Consider the following 16321-nt stretch of genomic DNA (forward strand, 5'->3'; position numbering starts at 1 on the left):
CTCGATTCATTATTTTCCTCCAATATGTGAAATTTTGTTTATATCTAGTAAATAACTAATTTATTTTGTTTTGTTTTATTTTGCGGAGGGATATTGCCGTTAGTCAAGACAGCAACACGCGCTGCCTTTGTAGATGTACAGTGTGGTGCTAGTAGTAGTAGTTTAAGTAACGGCGGGAGCGACCAGGACAACTACCTTAATGCTGGATTAATCTGATTTTAATTATAAAATCAGGGTCGTACATCGATGGAATATACGTTGACGTTTTGATTACGGAACTTCAGGTAAAGATACGTTTCCTTTATCGGATACAAAGGGACTGTTTAAACATTGACACGATGTGCAACGTTATTTCCGTTAACTATCAAAACAAATCGGTAGCTATTTTCTGTAAATGTAATCACAAATATTGTAAACAATATTTGATTCCACCTGGTCACTAAAACTAAGTAAAATGCATCTTTATACCATTGTTATGTAATGTTTTAAATGTCTTTGGCCATGTGCTGATCTTGTGTTTTCAGATGCTGTGTAAGTTAACGTTATGTGAATTTAAACTGAAGAAAGCGAGCATTCATATGGAATATTCGAACTTTTTTGTACAGCCCTTTTCTTTTCTTTGTATTGTATTTAACGTTATCGTCACTGATATTCGATATATTAGCCATTAATAAAACGATACTTTAAAATGTTGCATTTACGCTACTTTAAAATATACGCATTTATGAAAACGTAGCAATTCACGGACTTAATTTTATTTTGTCTTTTGTGTTTGCTGAACCAGGTAAGTTTTAAAATGCCTTTGCTGGGGAAGATAGTGGTGATCAAACGACATGGAGGAGATGGCACTGAATTTCCACTCACAGCCTCCTGTTTGTTCGGAAGGTCAGTAACACATTTTATAATAATGGTTTAACGTTACATGGTATGCTATAATGCAACTATATAGAAACTATAATGCTTCTAAGTATATATAGTGAGGCACGTGAAAAACGCAAACAATGGTTTAACTTAATCCGTTACTACAATAACACTCACTTAACATTGCGAATAAAACCGAAGTACGTTTTGTTTAAAAACTTTAACATTTGGTTTAAAATATTAAATTAAGTGGCAAACATTTGCAGGTCGTTGTGTTACATGTGCTGTTTCAACTCTTGATGCCAGACGGGCTTCATTGATGTCAAATTTGACGTAGGCCATTTCTCCAGCCAATCGGAATACGTTAATACTTAACGGCATGACGTATACAGCTCAGGAAAAAAATGAGACTACTGCAAAATCAATTTCTCTGATTTTACTGTTTATAGGTATGTGTTTGGGTAACTTTAATTCGTTTTATTCTATAAACTGACATTTTCCCCAAATTGCAAATATAAATTGTAATTTAGAGCATTTATTTGCTGAAAGCAACAAATGGTCAAAATAACAAAAAAGATGCTGTGTTGTCAGATCTTGACTAATGGAAAGAAAATAAGTTCCTATTCATTTTTAAACAACACAATACTAATGTTTTTACTTAGGAAGAGTTCAGAAATCAATATTTGGTGGAATAACCCTGATTTTGAATCACAGCTTTCATGCGTCTTGGCATGCTCTCCACCAGTCTTTTCACATTGGTGTTGGGTGATTTTATGCCACTCCTGGTTCAAAAATTCATGCAGCTCGGATTTGTTTGATGGCTTGTGACCATCCATCTTCGGCTTGATCACATTCCAGAGGCTTTCAATGGGGTTCAGGTCTGGAGATTGGGCTGTAATGACTGTTTTTATCTAGTGGTCCTCCATCTGCACCTTGATTGACCTGGCTGTGTGGCATGGAGCATTGTCCTGCTGGAAAAAAACAGTCCTCAGAGTTGGGGAACATTGTCAGAGCAGAAGGAAGCAAGTTTTCTTCCTGAACAACCTTGTACGTGGTTTGATTTATGCGTCCTTCACAAAGACAAATCTGCCCGATTCCAGCCTTGCTGAAGCACCCCCAAATCATGATCGATCCTCCACCAAATTTTACAGTGGGTCCAAGACACTGTGGCTTGTAGGCCTCCATTTAACCATTAGACGACCAGGTGTTGGACAAAGCTGAAAATTGGACTAATCAGAGATGACCTTACTTCAGTCTTCTACAGTCCAATCCTTTTGGTCTTTTGCATGACTTCAGCCCTGCCCCTAGGAGCCTGTTTTGAACCATCCTTGCTGTGCACGTCACCCCAGCTGCCTTTTGCCATTCTTTTTGTAGGTCACTTGATGTCATCCTACGGTTGTTGAGTGACATTCGAATGAGTTGGCATTCAGTGGAGATTCGTTTTCGCCCTCTGCCGGTCTGTAGTTTTGTTGTCCCCAATGTCTGCTGCTTGACCTTGTTCTTATGAACCGCCGTCTTTGAAATCACGGATGGAAGCAACCTGACGTTCACTGTATCCCTCTGCTAGTAAAGCCAGAATTGAACCCTTCTTTTCCTCACTCAAAACTTTCCTTTTCAACTTTTTTGGCATGGTCAATAGTTTTTTTTTAAAAAAAATCCAATTACTTTTGAGGTACTACTAGTTCTGTTTTTGCCATCCAGCTGGTCCTACTGCAAGAGGACAGTAATGACCACAGACGTGTTTTTTTTAATGCTTTTCCTTATTAAATAAGATTTGGTTCAGGTGATCACCTAATCAGCACATCATTCAGTAGAATGAGGTGTGCTTGTGTTGGAATTCAACAGACATTGGAGTGGAGTGGCTTCCATACTTGTAAAGGTTCTGGTTTAAGAAAAAATTGCAGTGGCCTCTTTTTTTCCACAGCTGTATTCATGCTCATTTTATAGATCATGCCTGGGAAGGGTTATAACTCCTTTTGTATTGGTATTGTTTTGAAAAATATTCACTTCTCAAAGTTGTCTCTTAATGGAAGTGGACAATGGTGAATGAAACAAAATTGTTTAAATATTTGTGTATAATATAAAAAAAATCTTGAACAACAGATGAAAGAGTACTTGAATGAGTGGTACATATAGCACTAGTCTTAATTTAACTAAGAAATAATATTTTAAATGTTCTAGACATAAATGAAGAAAAACAGAATGCTGCCTCCTAGAAGCTATAATATTTTAATAATTTATGGTGAAACTAGAAATACCCATAACTAGGAGATAGGTTCATGTTTCTTTGAATGTCGACTTGCACCATGTGTAAAACAGTTAATTTAAATATTGTAATCCTAATTTTGTTTTAAATTAAAATACTGTTGACATGAATATAGACATTGTTGCTGATGAAATTAAATACACTACATGCATTGTCTAATATTTTTCATTCATCATCAAGAATGTAAATGGGCAAAGCAGCAGTTTTAATGTGGACTCTCTATCGTTTTAGGAAGCTGGACTGTGATATTCGTATTCAGCTGCCACAGGTGTCTAAAGAACACTGCAAAATTGAGCTGAATGAGAACAAGGAGGTAATTATATTGTAGTATTACACTATGTTCCCGGTTTCACAAACAAGGCTTAAAACTAGCCCCAGACAAAAATGCATGTTTGAGCTTTTTTAACTTAAAGCAAATTGCCCTGACAAATCTTAAAATATGCCAGTCTCATTGTTTTGTATCAAGATGCACACCAGTACAGGGTTTATCCTGGTTCAAAAACTGACAATACATTTAAAATACAATACTGAAAATAAATTTAAAGGGTTAGTTCACCCAAAAATGAAAATTAGATGTTTATCTGCTTACCCCCAGTGCATCCAACATGTAGGTGTCTCTGTGTCTTCAGTAGAACACAAATGAAGATTTTTAACTCCAACCGTTGCTGTGTGCCAAGTCATATAAGGGGGTGAATAGGTAATAAGTCTATGAGAGCAAAAAACATGCTTGGACAATGTGCACAAAAATCCTGCTGCTCCTTAAATCCACATTGATTTAAGACACGAACCGATTGGTTTCTGGGAGAAACCGAACCGTATTTGTTATTTCTTTTTACCTCATATCCCGCAGTAACTTCCGTCTAATGAGGTCAAGCTGGTGCGATCATAAATGTATGCCATGTCGATTCCTCATTCGACCGATCTGCGCAGGCACAACTGAGGATTATAGATAGATAGATAGATAGATAGATGATCGCACCAGCTTGACCTCATTAGACCTTATTTCTTCTACTGAAGAAACAAACACACCTACATGTTGGATGCACTGGGGGTAAGCAGATAAACATCTAATTTTCATTTTTCAGTGAACTAACCCCCTAAATTAAATGCAGAGAAACAGTTTGTAACTTTTGCTCATCTTATTTTGAATTCTCATATTATGTAGGATCTCTTACCTTGATGTTTGTATCTTTTTGTTAACTTTTATTTTTTGCAAATAGCCTGATTTTCTGCCTTAAACAATTTAATAAAATGATCAGCTAGCTAACAACAACTTTGTTTTCACCTTACTCCAGTCTAAACGATTTTAGGCATGCGGGTGAGGGGCTCTGATCGGTCTCTGTCACTCAGTTAAAGCGGTGGTAAAACATTCTTTCAAAAGCTTAATTGTGTTTGTCTGGTGCATTGTAATGTGTTCAAGTTCATGCTTCGTTTTAATTTTTTTAAAAATTAATTTTCATATTTGACCTTTATTCTACACTGCTCTGTCCCACCTTGTAAAAACGATCTGATGGTTTCCGGGTTCTATGAAGCAGTTAATTTTAAAAAAACGCAGTGGGCTCCGACTGGTTACCTGGCCCAACTGTGTTGTGATTCGCTAACCGCCTAGTGCCTAGACTGCGGATCTATAGTGATCGCTATTGAATGGCACCAGCCTGTAGAATATAGATAAACAAGCATGTTGGTAAACAATACATAAAAGAGCTAATCAAAGAATAATTTACACTAATTCGAAGCAAGTTTGCTGTTGAGATTACGTTAGTTTAGGTGTTTTGTCAGATAGTGTTACATATGAATGAGCATTTAACAAACTGGTTTGCAGAGCCAAACAGCGTTGTCATTTGTTTACTTCCTTGCTACAATGTAATTAACAATACGAACTCTTACAGGAAAGCACATCGATGAAAAATAAATCATACTTACAGGTAGGGTTGGGCGATGTCACTTAAATCGGCAGCTGACGATGTGTACAGTAAAACATCGCGATGGACTATGATATCGTCCAGGGGGGACGAAAAACGAATATTTTCGTTTCGTTTTCGTTTTTTGCGAACTAGAGCTTAGATCAGTTCAAAAAAATCAAGACCGACCCTACCCAAGCCAATGCACCCAAGAGACCGGCCCTGCCTGACACATTAACTGTAATTATGAGCCCGAGCCCCATTTAAACCCGACCATTTTTGAATACGTGGGCGTTCTGACGAGAACGAGCCTGTAATGACTAATGAGCGGAGCGGAGCCGGTGTGATCAGCTCAATAATCCGCAGGTGCGCGCTCATGAACCCAGCGGTAAAATGATGTTCGTTCAAATCCAGCTCAGACATGACATTAATCTGTAGCTTACTATACTTGTTGTAGCCATTAAACAATGTTTTTAATTTATGTATAGCCTAATTTTATTTTTTATCTGTTTTTATAATTTCATCTGATTATGATAGGCTATAAATGGGTCAGAAATGATTTTGGCTGTTATAGGCCTATTTAGTTTAATATTAAGTTTTGTTTTGCAAAAAGCTTTCTTTCGTTTTGTAAAAATTGTATCTTAATTTTAATAAAGTTTTTTTCGGCCAATTGCATGTATTTAATTAATAAGAAGCAAATAAGTAGCCTAGACTATGAGGTCGCGGAAGCGATCGCTTTCAATGATCATGAACTGGAGCGCGTCTCAAACTGAAACTCGGCAGGCTTGCCTCACAGACATGAGAAATATGTAGCCTAATATGTGTAGAAACGAAAAGATTGAAATAAGCACATGGTGCAGTGTTCAGAACTCGCACGGTAAACAACCAGCTTGATACAGATGATCACGCCGATGGGCATAAGTGGGATGTTAAAGTTTAAGGGATTTTTTTTTTTTTTTTACTGAATATGATTGGGTGAAAGCACATTTTAAACAGGTAGCACTTATTCACACACAAACTAATCGTTCTCTCTAATGCATTCAAAAACATCTTGTAGTGCTTACCTGCATACAGTTATCAGTAGCCAGGTAGCCTATACAGTTATTATATTCTATTATATGATTTTGAATGAGCAGACATCTGTATTGATCCGTAGATAAAATAACTGATGAAAACGTTCATCTTTCCAAACTTCCAAACATACAAACAAATTTGCACTGCAAAAAGCATCAATGATATTTAACTTTTGATAAAGCCAGTTTGGCATAGTGGGGGGAAATTCACACAAATGTTCCAATAAACCACGTTGAAACTAGGCTCTTAATCTCCTATTGTTTATTTTTTATAATTTTTTTCAGTTAATGCAGGTTATAAACCGAACTTTATAGGGATATTTCAGAGCTTACTAAAATACTTCAGCAGTTATTAGCCGCAAATTTCCTCGGAGCGGAGATGGAGCGGTGTTTCTGATATCAGTGAGCGAGGCGAGGCGAGGAGAGGGAGATGGTGAACCCGGAGCGGAGCTGGAGCGGAGGGATTCCTGAATGCTTAGAAAGAGCGTGGAGGGGAAATTGCCTCCGCTCCACTCCGCTCACATACGCTGGTGTGTTGACTCCAAGACTCGCAGCGTGGCGGGGGCGTGGCATCACGATGGTGTTTCTCCATCGTGATGTCGCACAGCCATCACGATGGACGATGATATCGTCCATCGGCACAACCCTACTTACAGGTTATGGCCCATAAACAGCTTCTGTTTTTAAAGTTGAACTGCTTCATCTTTCAGGACAAGCCATTGTGCTAATAATGCATTGATCTCTTATTTAATATTCTCGGAGAAGGGGTTGTTGATGTAAATATTGGCGCTGGTGATGTCACCAACCCTGGTGTAAAAGTCTGTAGTCCCTGTAGTTTGCTGTAGTCCTTAGAAATTGATTTCTTTAAAAGCAAACTTTTAACGTTGCAACTTTAAAGATGTTGTTTACCAACATTACACACTAGCTAAAAAGTTAGAAAAGTGAAATCGTGTTTTACCACCTCTTTAACATGTGCCCTATCACAAGTGGAGCAGTCATCTATTCTTCATTACTCAAAATCCCAATAACTGATCAAATAAGGCTTTGGTGGGACAAATTCGTTTTGGTGGCTGCCAAAATAATTTAAATGTAGGAAAAACCCTGCAGTAATGTATTTTTGTTTTTGAGGCACATTTATAAAAGTTACTTAAATGTCCTAATTGAAGGCCCAAAACTGAGGCCCTAATCCTGGCTTAATCTATGCTGTGTTTGTGAAACCAGGCTGATAAATTTGACTTTCTTTTTCTTTCAACTGTTTCTGATATGCTGTTCTCTTGTTTAAGCTCATTTTGACCAATTTGAGCTCTGTGAACCCCACACGTATTAATGGACAAGTTCTTAATCAATCGGAACGGTTAAAGCATGGTGATCTCATCACAATCATTGATCGTTCTTTCAGGTGAGTCTGAATTATCATTTTTTTATAATTATGGAGAGAAAAAATCTTTCTTGGAGAAACCTTGTACTGAGAATAATTTTGTTGTTTGTCATAATGTTAGGTTTGAGTACCCACCTCCTAAGACCCCGAAGAAGAAGAGGCTGTCCACGGCTGGAAAAGACAAAACAGTTCAGGTGTGTAGTTCAGTCTTGTTAAACAGATGATGGGATTTTTGTTGTTGTTAATTTATCATGAATTTGTTAAATGTGGGTTCTTTCATCCTGTAGGCTTTGCAAGACCAGCAGGAAAATAACACACCCGTTCAAGCAGAGAAGAGGAAGTCCGAGCATTCGTCTGGTTAGTGATCATGAAATTAGTTTCTTTTCTGTAATATTCTTTTCTTTTTGAAACATGTTTGCTGTAATGTTTTTTTTTTCCTTCTAATTTTGCTAGAATTTAATTTCATATCAGTAATTCTCATGTGTGCTATACTTACAGACACTTGTTTAAAAGATGGGTCAAATTTACCTCCACCTGTGGATCAAACTGTTGAGACTGAACCAGAAGATGGCAAAATCAAAAAGGACAGTATGTCACCTTTTTGTGAGCTCTACCAAATGGTCAAACAGGACCTTGTTGCTAAATCACCATGGAAATCTGAGCTACCAAAAACACCTCTTGCAAGACCTCAGGTTGATCTTGAGGAAGCTGCAGATGTTAAAAGCAGTCCTAAACCGGTCACAACTCCAGCTATCAAGAAGCGAAGATCCTTGAAATCCAATTCTGAAGATATGACTGGACCAGCTATCTTTCAAAGCTCATTTAATGCAAATCAGGAAGTAAAACCTTCTGATGATATGCTCTCTGTAGGGTCCACCACCCCCACGGAGAAAAGTACAACTCCTGTCTCCCAGAAGAAGAGAACACCCTTGAAAACGCCTCAGAAGTTCAGTGCTGGTGAGGTTGTCCAGCAAATTCTCTTAGAGCCACAGCCTGAGGAGAAAACTCCTAAATCCCCAAAAGGAAGGAGAAGTGGTGGATCACAGGATCAGACTCCAGGGCCAATAAGTAAGAACACTGAAGTGAAAATGTCACCAAGAACATCCCCGAGATCAAACGCTGGCCAAAGGTTTCAAGTCCAAGGTGTTCTGCATGAGATTAAAGCTACATCATCAACTTCTAAGAACAAAGGTGAGATGGTGTCTGTCTTCTGAATTTCTCCTTATGAACACAACTATTTTTAACACCTTAGAAGTGTCTTGTAATATACAGGTAAGTTGTCACTTAGGTAAATGTTACATTCATATTTCACCATGCTTTTTTTGTCCTGCAGATGGCACTTCAACTGAAGTAACTGTTTCTAAAACAAAGAGAAAGCGAGTCTCCTTTGGTGGACAGTTGAGCCCAGAGCTATTTGACAAACGCCTGCCCCCCAACTCCCCCCTCCGCCGTGGGGCAACCCCACGACACAGTTTGGGACCTTCCCAGAAACCTCAATCTCTCCTACGACGAGCATCCACCATTGGCCTTTTGGTAATGCTTAAAAGTGATTTTCTAATACAATAACATTTAGCTCTCAAACTTTTGAAGGTTTTTAATTTTTCTTTATTTGCAGGCTCTTCGAACATTTTCAGATGTTAAAAAGTGTTCTCCAAAGAAAGCTTCACCCAAACGAGCAGCATCTGCAACGAAGACTCCATCACCTGCCAAAAGATCACCAAGTACCAAGGCTAAAACTCCATCACCTAAACATCAAAAGTCACCATCTGCTTCACCCAAGGCACCTACAACATCATCTACTTCTGCCACTCCCAAGACACCTGCATCTGCTAGAAGAGCATCAACTTCAGCACTTGAGGCTGCCGGTGTTAGGTCTTTAAATGAGACTCCTAGGGTGCAGGGGCGGTTTTCAGTCTCTCGTATCAGTACTCCATCGCCTGTCCAGGACCAGGAAGAAAAGTCTGAAGTACAGTCGACCATTGTAGAAGACATGCATCAGACGTGTGTAACACCAAATATACCCTTAAGGAGGAAGAGTATGAAGTCTTCTGCAAGAAAAACTCCTAAGAGTGCAATTAATAGTGCACTTGGTGTAATTCGTTCAAGACGCAGTGGAGCATCTCGGGCTAATCTAAAAGGTGAAAGATTTAAGCTGGGTATGTTCATGTTTTCCTGTTTTAAAGACTAAATATTTAATTGATTCAAATGTTTGTTTCTCTACTTTAAGTGTTGAGCTCTTGGGCTGATATTGTCAAGTTTGGTCAGACCAAACCTCAAACAGAAGTTACAACTAAGAAAAAACCCACAAAGAGGAACACAGTCAAAAGAACTGTGGTGCCGAAACCCAAGGTAAAATGCAAAAGATTCTTATTAGTCTTAAAAAATATTTTTTTCCTATAAGTGTGTTTGTTCTGATTTTTTTCCCCCTCTTCTGTTGATGATTTAGCTCATTGAATGTCTGATTTAATCTATGAAATTATTACAAATTAATTTTTAATTCCCTATGTAGACACCTGCAAGGAGGCTGAAGGATGAAATCAGCACTGGGCATGCAGCATCTCCAGTCACCATTGTTGTTGGCAAAGCCCATGTGAGGACTAACCAGTCTATTGGTGCTGCACCTAGAATAGTCCCCAACTTGGCGTTATTCAAGAAGGATATGAAAATGGATGAGGACTATACAGGTTTGTTAAGCATTGAAGAAAACAACATATGTAATAGGTCTGTTGTTCATTCAAATTCTAAATATTGTATTTTTATTGTTAGGTGTTGCAGACATTTTCAAAACACCAGCCAACAGCAAGGCTAAGAATATGGTTCCCATAAATAATGAATGTCCTGAGATGCCTCTGGATGAGATTTCAGTCATGAAAACACCAGAAGAATCGGGTTAGTGTTTGGACTTGTCAAGTTGTCTACTTTGTATTGTTTTGCTATCACTGAGATCATGCCCTTGTTTTTTACTGCCCACACAGGTGAAATGATTGTCTCTCCATTAAGTGTGATCTCCACTGCAAAATGTGGACATTACAACGATGAGGCAGTAACACGACTTCTTTTGGCCAACCAGGATGGTAGTTTATTTGAAGATGAAGGTCTTTCTCAACTCACTGACATCTCCAATGACGCAAGTGGCCATGACATCATTCCAGATCAAGAGATGTCCCCCAATGACCAAACCGAGGAAGAGGAGGCTGCCCCTGAAACAGTAGTCAAAACTCCAAAACAGAAAGCAGCACCAACCTTGTGCCTCACTGGAGTAAAGCGACTCTTGAAGACACCCAAACAGAGGGCTGAACCAATTGAAGACTTAAGAGGAAAGCTGCTCAAGACCCCCAAGGTATATAAACCTCCCCAGGAAGAGAGTCTGGAAGGCGTTAAGGAACTCCTAAAGACTCCCAAATACAGGGGAGCTCCAGTAGAAGACATGGTTGGAGTGAAAAGAGTAATGCAGACACCAAAAGTAAAAAACAACCCTGTACTGTGCGCAGCTGGTCTTCAGAGGCTTATGAGAACTCCCAAAGAAAAGTCTGAGCAACATGAAGAACTTGCTGGTTTGAAAGAATTGTTGAAAACCCCCAAATTAAAGGGAGACTTAGAAGAGAATCAGTTTGGGCTGAAAAAATTGGTGAAGATACCTAAACAGAAAAGAAATCAAGTCGAAGAGGACTTAACTGGTGTTCAACAACTGATGAAGACGCCTAAACACAAAGGAGAACCAGTTGAAGATCAAATGGGTATACAAAAGCTGATGCAGACTCCCAAAGAGAAGGTTGAACCTGTAGAGGACTTAACTGCTGTGAGGCAGTTGATGCAGACCCCTAATCAAAAAGGAGAACCTTTCAGCAATCAGCTGGGAAGCGGTAAACTGATGAAGACCCCTCAACATGAAGGAGCAATGGCAGAGGAATTTATCACTAGCTTTGAAGAACCAGAAAATAACTCTACCCTGACAACAGAAAAGGGTGTGACTGAGCCTACTGAGGTAAATGGCATTGTTGCTCCTGTTAAACTTGCACACAATATCTATACAGTTGATAATTTGGTAGCTTTCAATGTAAGTTTTGTCATGCTGCTCGCTTGCAGTGTAGATATGTAAATGTTAATCTGATAGATGCTATACTTCAACATTACTGTAAACCATTTGTAATGGTTCAATTCATCCTTTGTGTTAACTAGAGTCTCTCTCAACCCCCCCAAGTATAACTAATTGATCTTTATATATTTAATGTTTAGATTCAAGAGCCTGTTCTAGCAGTGGAAAGTTGTCCTGCATTCATGCCAGCTAATGGTGAGTTAAAATTGGGAAATGCATATGTTCTCTGTTTTGTTATTTTCAGTCCTAAACATTTTTTTTAATCTTAAAAATGTGGGGCATAACGTATAACTACTTGGGTTGAGTTTAACTCATGTTGTCTTGACTTATTTCAGATTTTGATAAGGAATGTGACGCACAAAATGTTTGTCCAGTTGAAACCATGGAGACTGAATTGGAGTCCCAGTGCACCACTGAAGTCGTGGAGTCCCAGTGCACCTCTGAATACATGGATTCTCAGTGTACCACTGAAGTCATTTATTCTATTCATGGTGATGTAGAGACTGATGCTGTAATCCCCCAGGAAAAGCACCTTGACCAGATTGCAGAGGCATCTGTTTCAGATAAAGCTATTGATGTCTGTTATTCTGAAGAAACTGTGTGTATCTCTGAGAATAGCAATGCAACAGTTGATCCAGTGTCTTCATTCACTGCTGAGAAAGAGGAAGGGGATATAAACAAGTCTTCACCAGCTAACAAAATTCAGCATGGCGGTCGCGGCAGAACAGCACAGAAATCCAAAAATGCTACCAATGACAAGGTCAAAGCCCCTGCTCTGTTGTCACTTACTGAAGAGGAAAATATAAATGGTCCACTTCCCTCTAGCCCTGCCAGGGGAAGGAGAGACAAGAAACTTCTTGATGTTCCAGAAGTCGCTGCCAGCCCAATCAGAAAATCTGCCCGTGGTAGAATTCCCAACCACCGCTTTGTGGGTGAAGAGGATAATGACACTGAGGCTTTCCACGTTCCTGTAGCCTCTATGAAAACTGAGATACCAGACTGCTTGCCTGTAGTTCCCAAAACCAGGAGAGGAAGAAAAGCTAAACAAAATGATGCTGATGCAGAAATTGAGCCAGTTGATATAAATGCTGTTGACCCCCAGTGTCCAGATGAAGAGCTTGTCCAAGAACCTATTGTAAAACCTGGGAGGAGAAAGAAAATGGATAAAACAGGAAGTCATCTTTCAGAAGAACTTAAACAGAAAACTCCTACAATTGTTTGTGAGGAAAATGCTGTTGCACCAGAAGGTGTCAAATCGCTGGCTTCACTAGTTACTGAGACGGTCTCTGCCACTAGAGTTATGAGAGGAAGGCCACCAAAGAAGGAACACTTGAAAACTGAACCAACCCTTGAGAAGCCACTGATCCCAGTAGCAAAGAAAGGGCGAGGAAGGAAGGCTAAAGAAATTGTCAAGGAGCAGCTCTTGGATAAGGATGAGACCATGATTGATTCCCAAACTGTGCCAGAGGAAACTGAGCCAACCCTTAATTTGGAAAATGAAATTACCAGCACTCATTCTGCTTTAGTGGCTGAGAAGCCACTGACACCTGTAGCAAAGTTAGGACGAGGAAGGAAGGCTAAAAAAGAAATTGTCAAGAAGCAGCTCTTGGATAGTGATGAGACCATGATTGATTCCCAAACTGTGCCAGAGGAAACTGAGCCAACCCTTAATTTGGAAAATGAAAATACCAGCACTCATTCTGCTTTAGTGGCTGAGAAGCCACTGACACCTGTAGCAAAGTTAGGGCGAGGAAGGAAGGCTAAAAAAGAAATTGTCAAGGAGCAGCTCTTGGATAATGATGCTGCCATACTTGTTTCCCAGACTGCGGCAGAAGTTACTCTTGACCATGAAGAGGAGTCTGAAGCACCTGTGGTCAAGTCTGGTAGAGGGCGAAAGGCCAAACAGCAGAAACCACATATGGCTGAAGAGGTTGTTGACCAACCAGCTGTAGGTTCCAGCACACATTTATCTGTGACTGAGGAACACACTGAAACAGTGGTGAAATCTGTGAGGGGAAGTAGGAAGACAAAGCAGTCAAAGGTGACTGTTTTAGTTGAGACTGAGGAGAACATTGTTAGCCAACAAGCAGAGACCCCTGTTGTAAAATCAGGACGAAAAAGGGCTGTTATTGCAAAAGAAACTGAAGTAGAGGTAGAAGTTTCTGTCAAAAGAGGTCGCCGTGCTGCTGCTGCAGACCCTGCACCACCAGCCGCTGTGGTGTCCAGCCGTGGGCGCAAAGCAGTTGCCAAGGCAGAGTCAGAGGTTACTGAGGGTGTAGCTTCATCAGAAGAGCCAGCTAAACCTGTTAAACATACCAGGCGAGCAGCAAAAGTACCGGATTCAAAGAGAGATGAGATTTCCATGACACAGGCAGATTCTGAATTGGTTGCTGCTGAGAATACAGCAATTGTGGCACCAAAGAAAATGGAAAAAGGAAGCCGTGGCAGAAAACAGAAGGATTCAACTAAGGACATCCCTAGCAACCCAGTCAATGAGTCTTCTGAAGCTGAGGAATCTAGTGAAATTAAATGCTCTCAAACTGTTAACTGGAACCCAGACTTGGCGGTCTCTAAAGACACTGAAAAGTTTAAACCTTCTGCAGATGTAGAACAACAGCAGAAGAAATCCAAAAGGTTAGGCAAAATACCAGCTGAGACATCCTTCATATCCAATCAGTCAACTGATCTGCCACCCAGAGGCCGCCGAGGAGCCAAAAAAGAAGAGGAACGTCCCGTTGAAGAAGCTCAGATAAAAATCAAGCCATCAAGGAGAGGAAAGGCAGTGGGCTCTGCTGCAACTAAATCTGATCCCAGTGATAGTAAGGCATCAACTCCCCTCAAAAGGAAAAGGAATGATGTGTTGGAGGTAACAGAGTCGTCAAATAAGGAACCTTTGCCAAAAAAAAGAGGCAGAGTAGCCATCAGCGCTAAAGGTACAGCTGAGGTCTCCAGCAAAGAGAAAACTCCTGACACTGAAACAGAAAAGGCTGAGGTGAATCCCAAGAAGACTGGTAATAGAGCTGTAAGAGGACAGAAAAAGACAGCCCAGGAACCAGAAGCTGCATCTGCTCAGGAGTCTGTTTCAGGTAAGCATACGACAAACCCAACAGTCCTCTGAGAAATCTAATCTCGCTCAAATGTATATAATTGTAGATAATGTTATTATACTAATGTTTCTCATGTGTTTTTTTTACCTACCTGAGATACCAGCACCCCAATTTTTTTAGCATGCTTTCATTTCAAAATGTATGCTATCTGACGATTAAAAAAAATCGTCATATATATATTATAATTAATAAATGGAGCCAAATTATGGACACTACGAGGACTGTTCATTTTAATATTGGTGTCAATAAGATGCTTGTCTAGATGTCTCCATTCACTTATGCAGGTTTATTATAAACAACCACTTATATAAACTATTGAAGTTTTAATAAATTAAAGGTATATCAATAAGTAATTAAAAAACATATGCGTCATACAAGATGCATACAAGCACCGATAACTTCTGTAACAACCATGTCTAGTAAACGCACACTCCTGTAATAAGCTGTAATAGGCATTGGACCTCCAAGCATCAAATAAGGTATAAAATATATTAGTGTGATAGCGCACACAATAAATGTTTAGCTTTGCCTAAACCGGCATGTAATGCTGGGTGTACACGAGAAGATTTTTAAACTTATACATTTCAAAATGTGAGACTAGACATAAGAAATCATAGATTTAACCATTTTGCTTTTCAAGTGTATGGAATGCTGTGTATCATTTCGTTTCACATCACGTGAAACGAAACAATACACAGCACTCCACACACTTGAAAAGCAAAACGGTCATCTCCAGAGCACGTGCTTGTTTCCTGAAGGTTCCCCCCCACACACACAAACAATCCACATTTGAGATTGGGGCGGCTCTGACGGTCTTCCGATCCGGTTCAATCAGTCATAACACACCATAGGAAAGTCTGATAAAACAATCTTTTGAACCGTCAAGATAATCTGGACTTTACCTAGGATTGTCGGAAGGGGAGAAATCGGCCCAAAACCTACCCTAACATCTTTTTGTGTGTACCCACTATAAGGCGACAAGCTGATGGACTTGACAAATGTTATTGGTATAAGGTTTAGATCTGTTTATCTATATGCATGTTGCCTTCAGTTTTGAATTTGTTGTGCTGTATCATTTATTCACCTGTTGAGAGTAAAACGGTAACATTTTTATGTATTCAAACAGGGACCACCACTCGGAGAGGAAGAAATGTTAAAAAAGTAGAGGTAGTGGACATCTCTACTGAGGCAGCTCCCGTCAGGCGTACTAGGAGGAAGTAAAGCACTGATCTTACAGAGTGGTCTTAATCTTCAAATCTCTGGGAAAAAAAAAAGTTTTAATTTTATATGTCTGTACCACTTTCATTATGACATTTTTCTTTAGATTTCTCAGTGTAATTTTAGCTGTTTTTTATTTTTAGGGGAAACTGTTTATGAACGCTTATCGACTGTTTTAATTCAAGAAAATCTTTAAAGACTGTTTCTACATTTAAACTTAACTTCTCTCCAAAACATTTGTCTTCTATATTCCCTTCATGATCTTTTATTTTTTTAGAAATGTATTAAAAGAATAAAATAAGCGAGGTGGTACAAAACCAGGCTTAAGCTGTCACAATTTGCATGTACTGTAGTTTAAGGGCATGACATGTTTTATGTGACCTGCTTGAAAGTTTTCATTAAAAAGATATTTGTAACCTCA

General features: G+C 39.4%; 1 protein-coding gene across 2 annotated transcripts; it reads left to right on the forward strand.

Moving 5' to 3' along the window:
* Positions 1 to 5: 5 nt before the first annotated feature.
* On the forward strand, positions 6 to 16321 carry mki67 (marker of proliferation Ki-67). Of its 2 annotated transcripts, XM_067429635.1 has the most exons (16): positions 6 to 284; positions 785 to 885; positions 3359 to 3440; positions 7385 to 7500; positions 7601 to 7673; positions 7767 to 7836; positions 7978 to 8670; positions 8813 to 9012; positions 9095 to 9617; positions 9707 to 9828; positions 9989 to 10163; positions 10246 to 10368; positions 10455 to 11464; positions 11716 to 11770; positions 11911 to 14661; positions 15809 to 16321. In XM_067429635.1, the coding sequence occupies exons 2-16, from the start codon at positions 797 to 799 to the stop codon at positions 15901 to 15903; spliced, it is 6177 nt and encodes a 2058-aa protein (XP_067285736.1). In that variant the 5' UTR covers positions 6 to 284; positions 785 to 796; the 3' UTR covers positions 15904 to 16321. The 2 variants fall into 2 exon arrangements, with proteins under 2 accessions (XP_067285736.1, XP_067285737.1); XM_067429636.1 differs by lacking the exons at positions 785 to 885; positions 3359 to 3440; positions 7385 to 7500 and having other exon boundaries at positions 7 to 284.

Source organism: Pseudorasbora parva, chromosome 21, assembly GCF_024679245.1.
Source record: "Pseudorasbora parva isolate DD20220531a chromosome 21, ASM2467924v1, whole genome shotgun sequence".
In the NCBI taxonomy this organism is placed as follows: Eukaryota; Metazoa; Chordata; class Actinopteri; order Cypriniformes; family Gobionidae; genus Pseudorasbora; species Pseudorasbora parva.

Coding starts and splice junctions, on each gene's coding strand:
- mki67 (XM_067429635.1), top strand. CDS start 797: ATGCCTTTGCTGGGGAAGATAGTGGTGATCAAACGACATGGAGGAGAT. Junction 886..3,358: donor GCCTCCTGTTTGTTCGGAAG/GTCAGTAACACA, acceptor CTATCGTTTTAG/GAAGCTGGACTGTGATATTC. Junction 11,771..11,910: donor TGCATTCATGCCAGCTAATG/GTGAGTTAAAAT, acceptor GACTTATTTCAG/ATTTTGATAAGGAATGTGAC.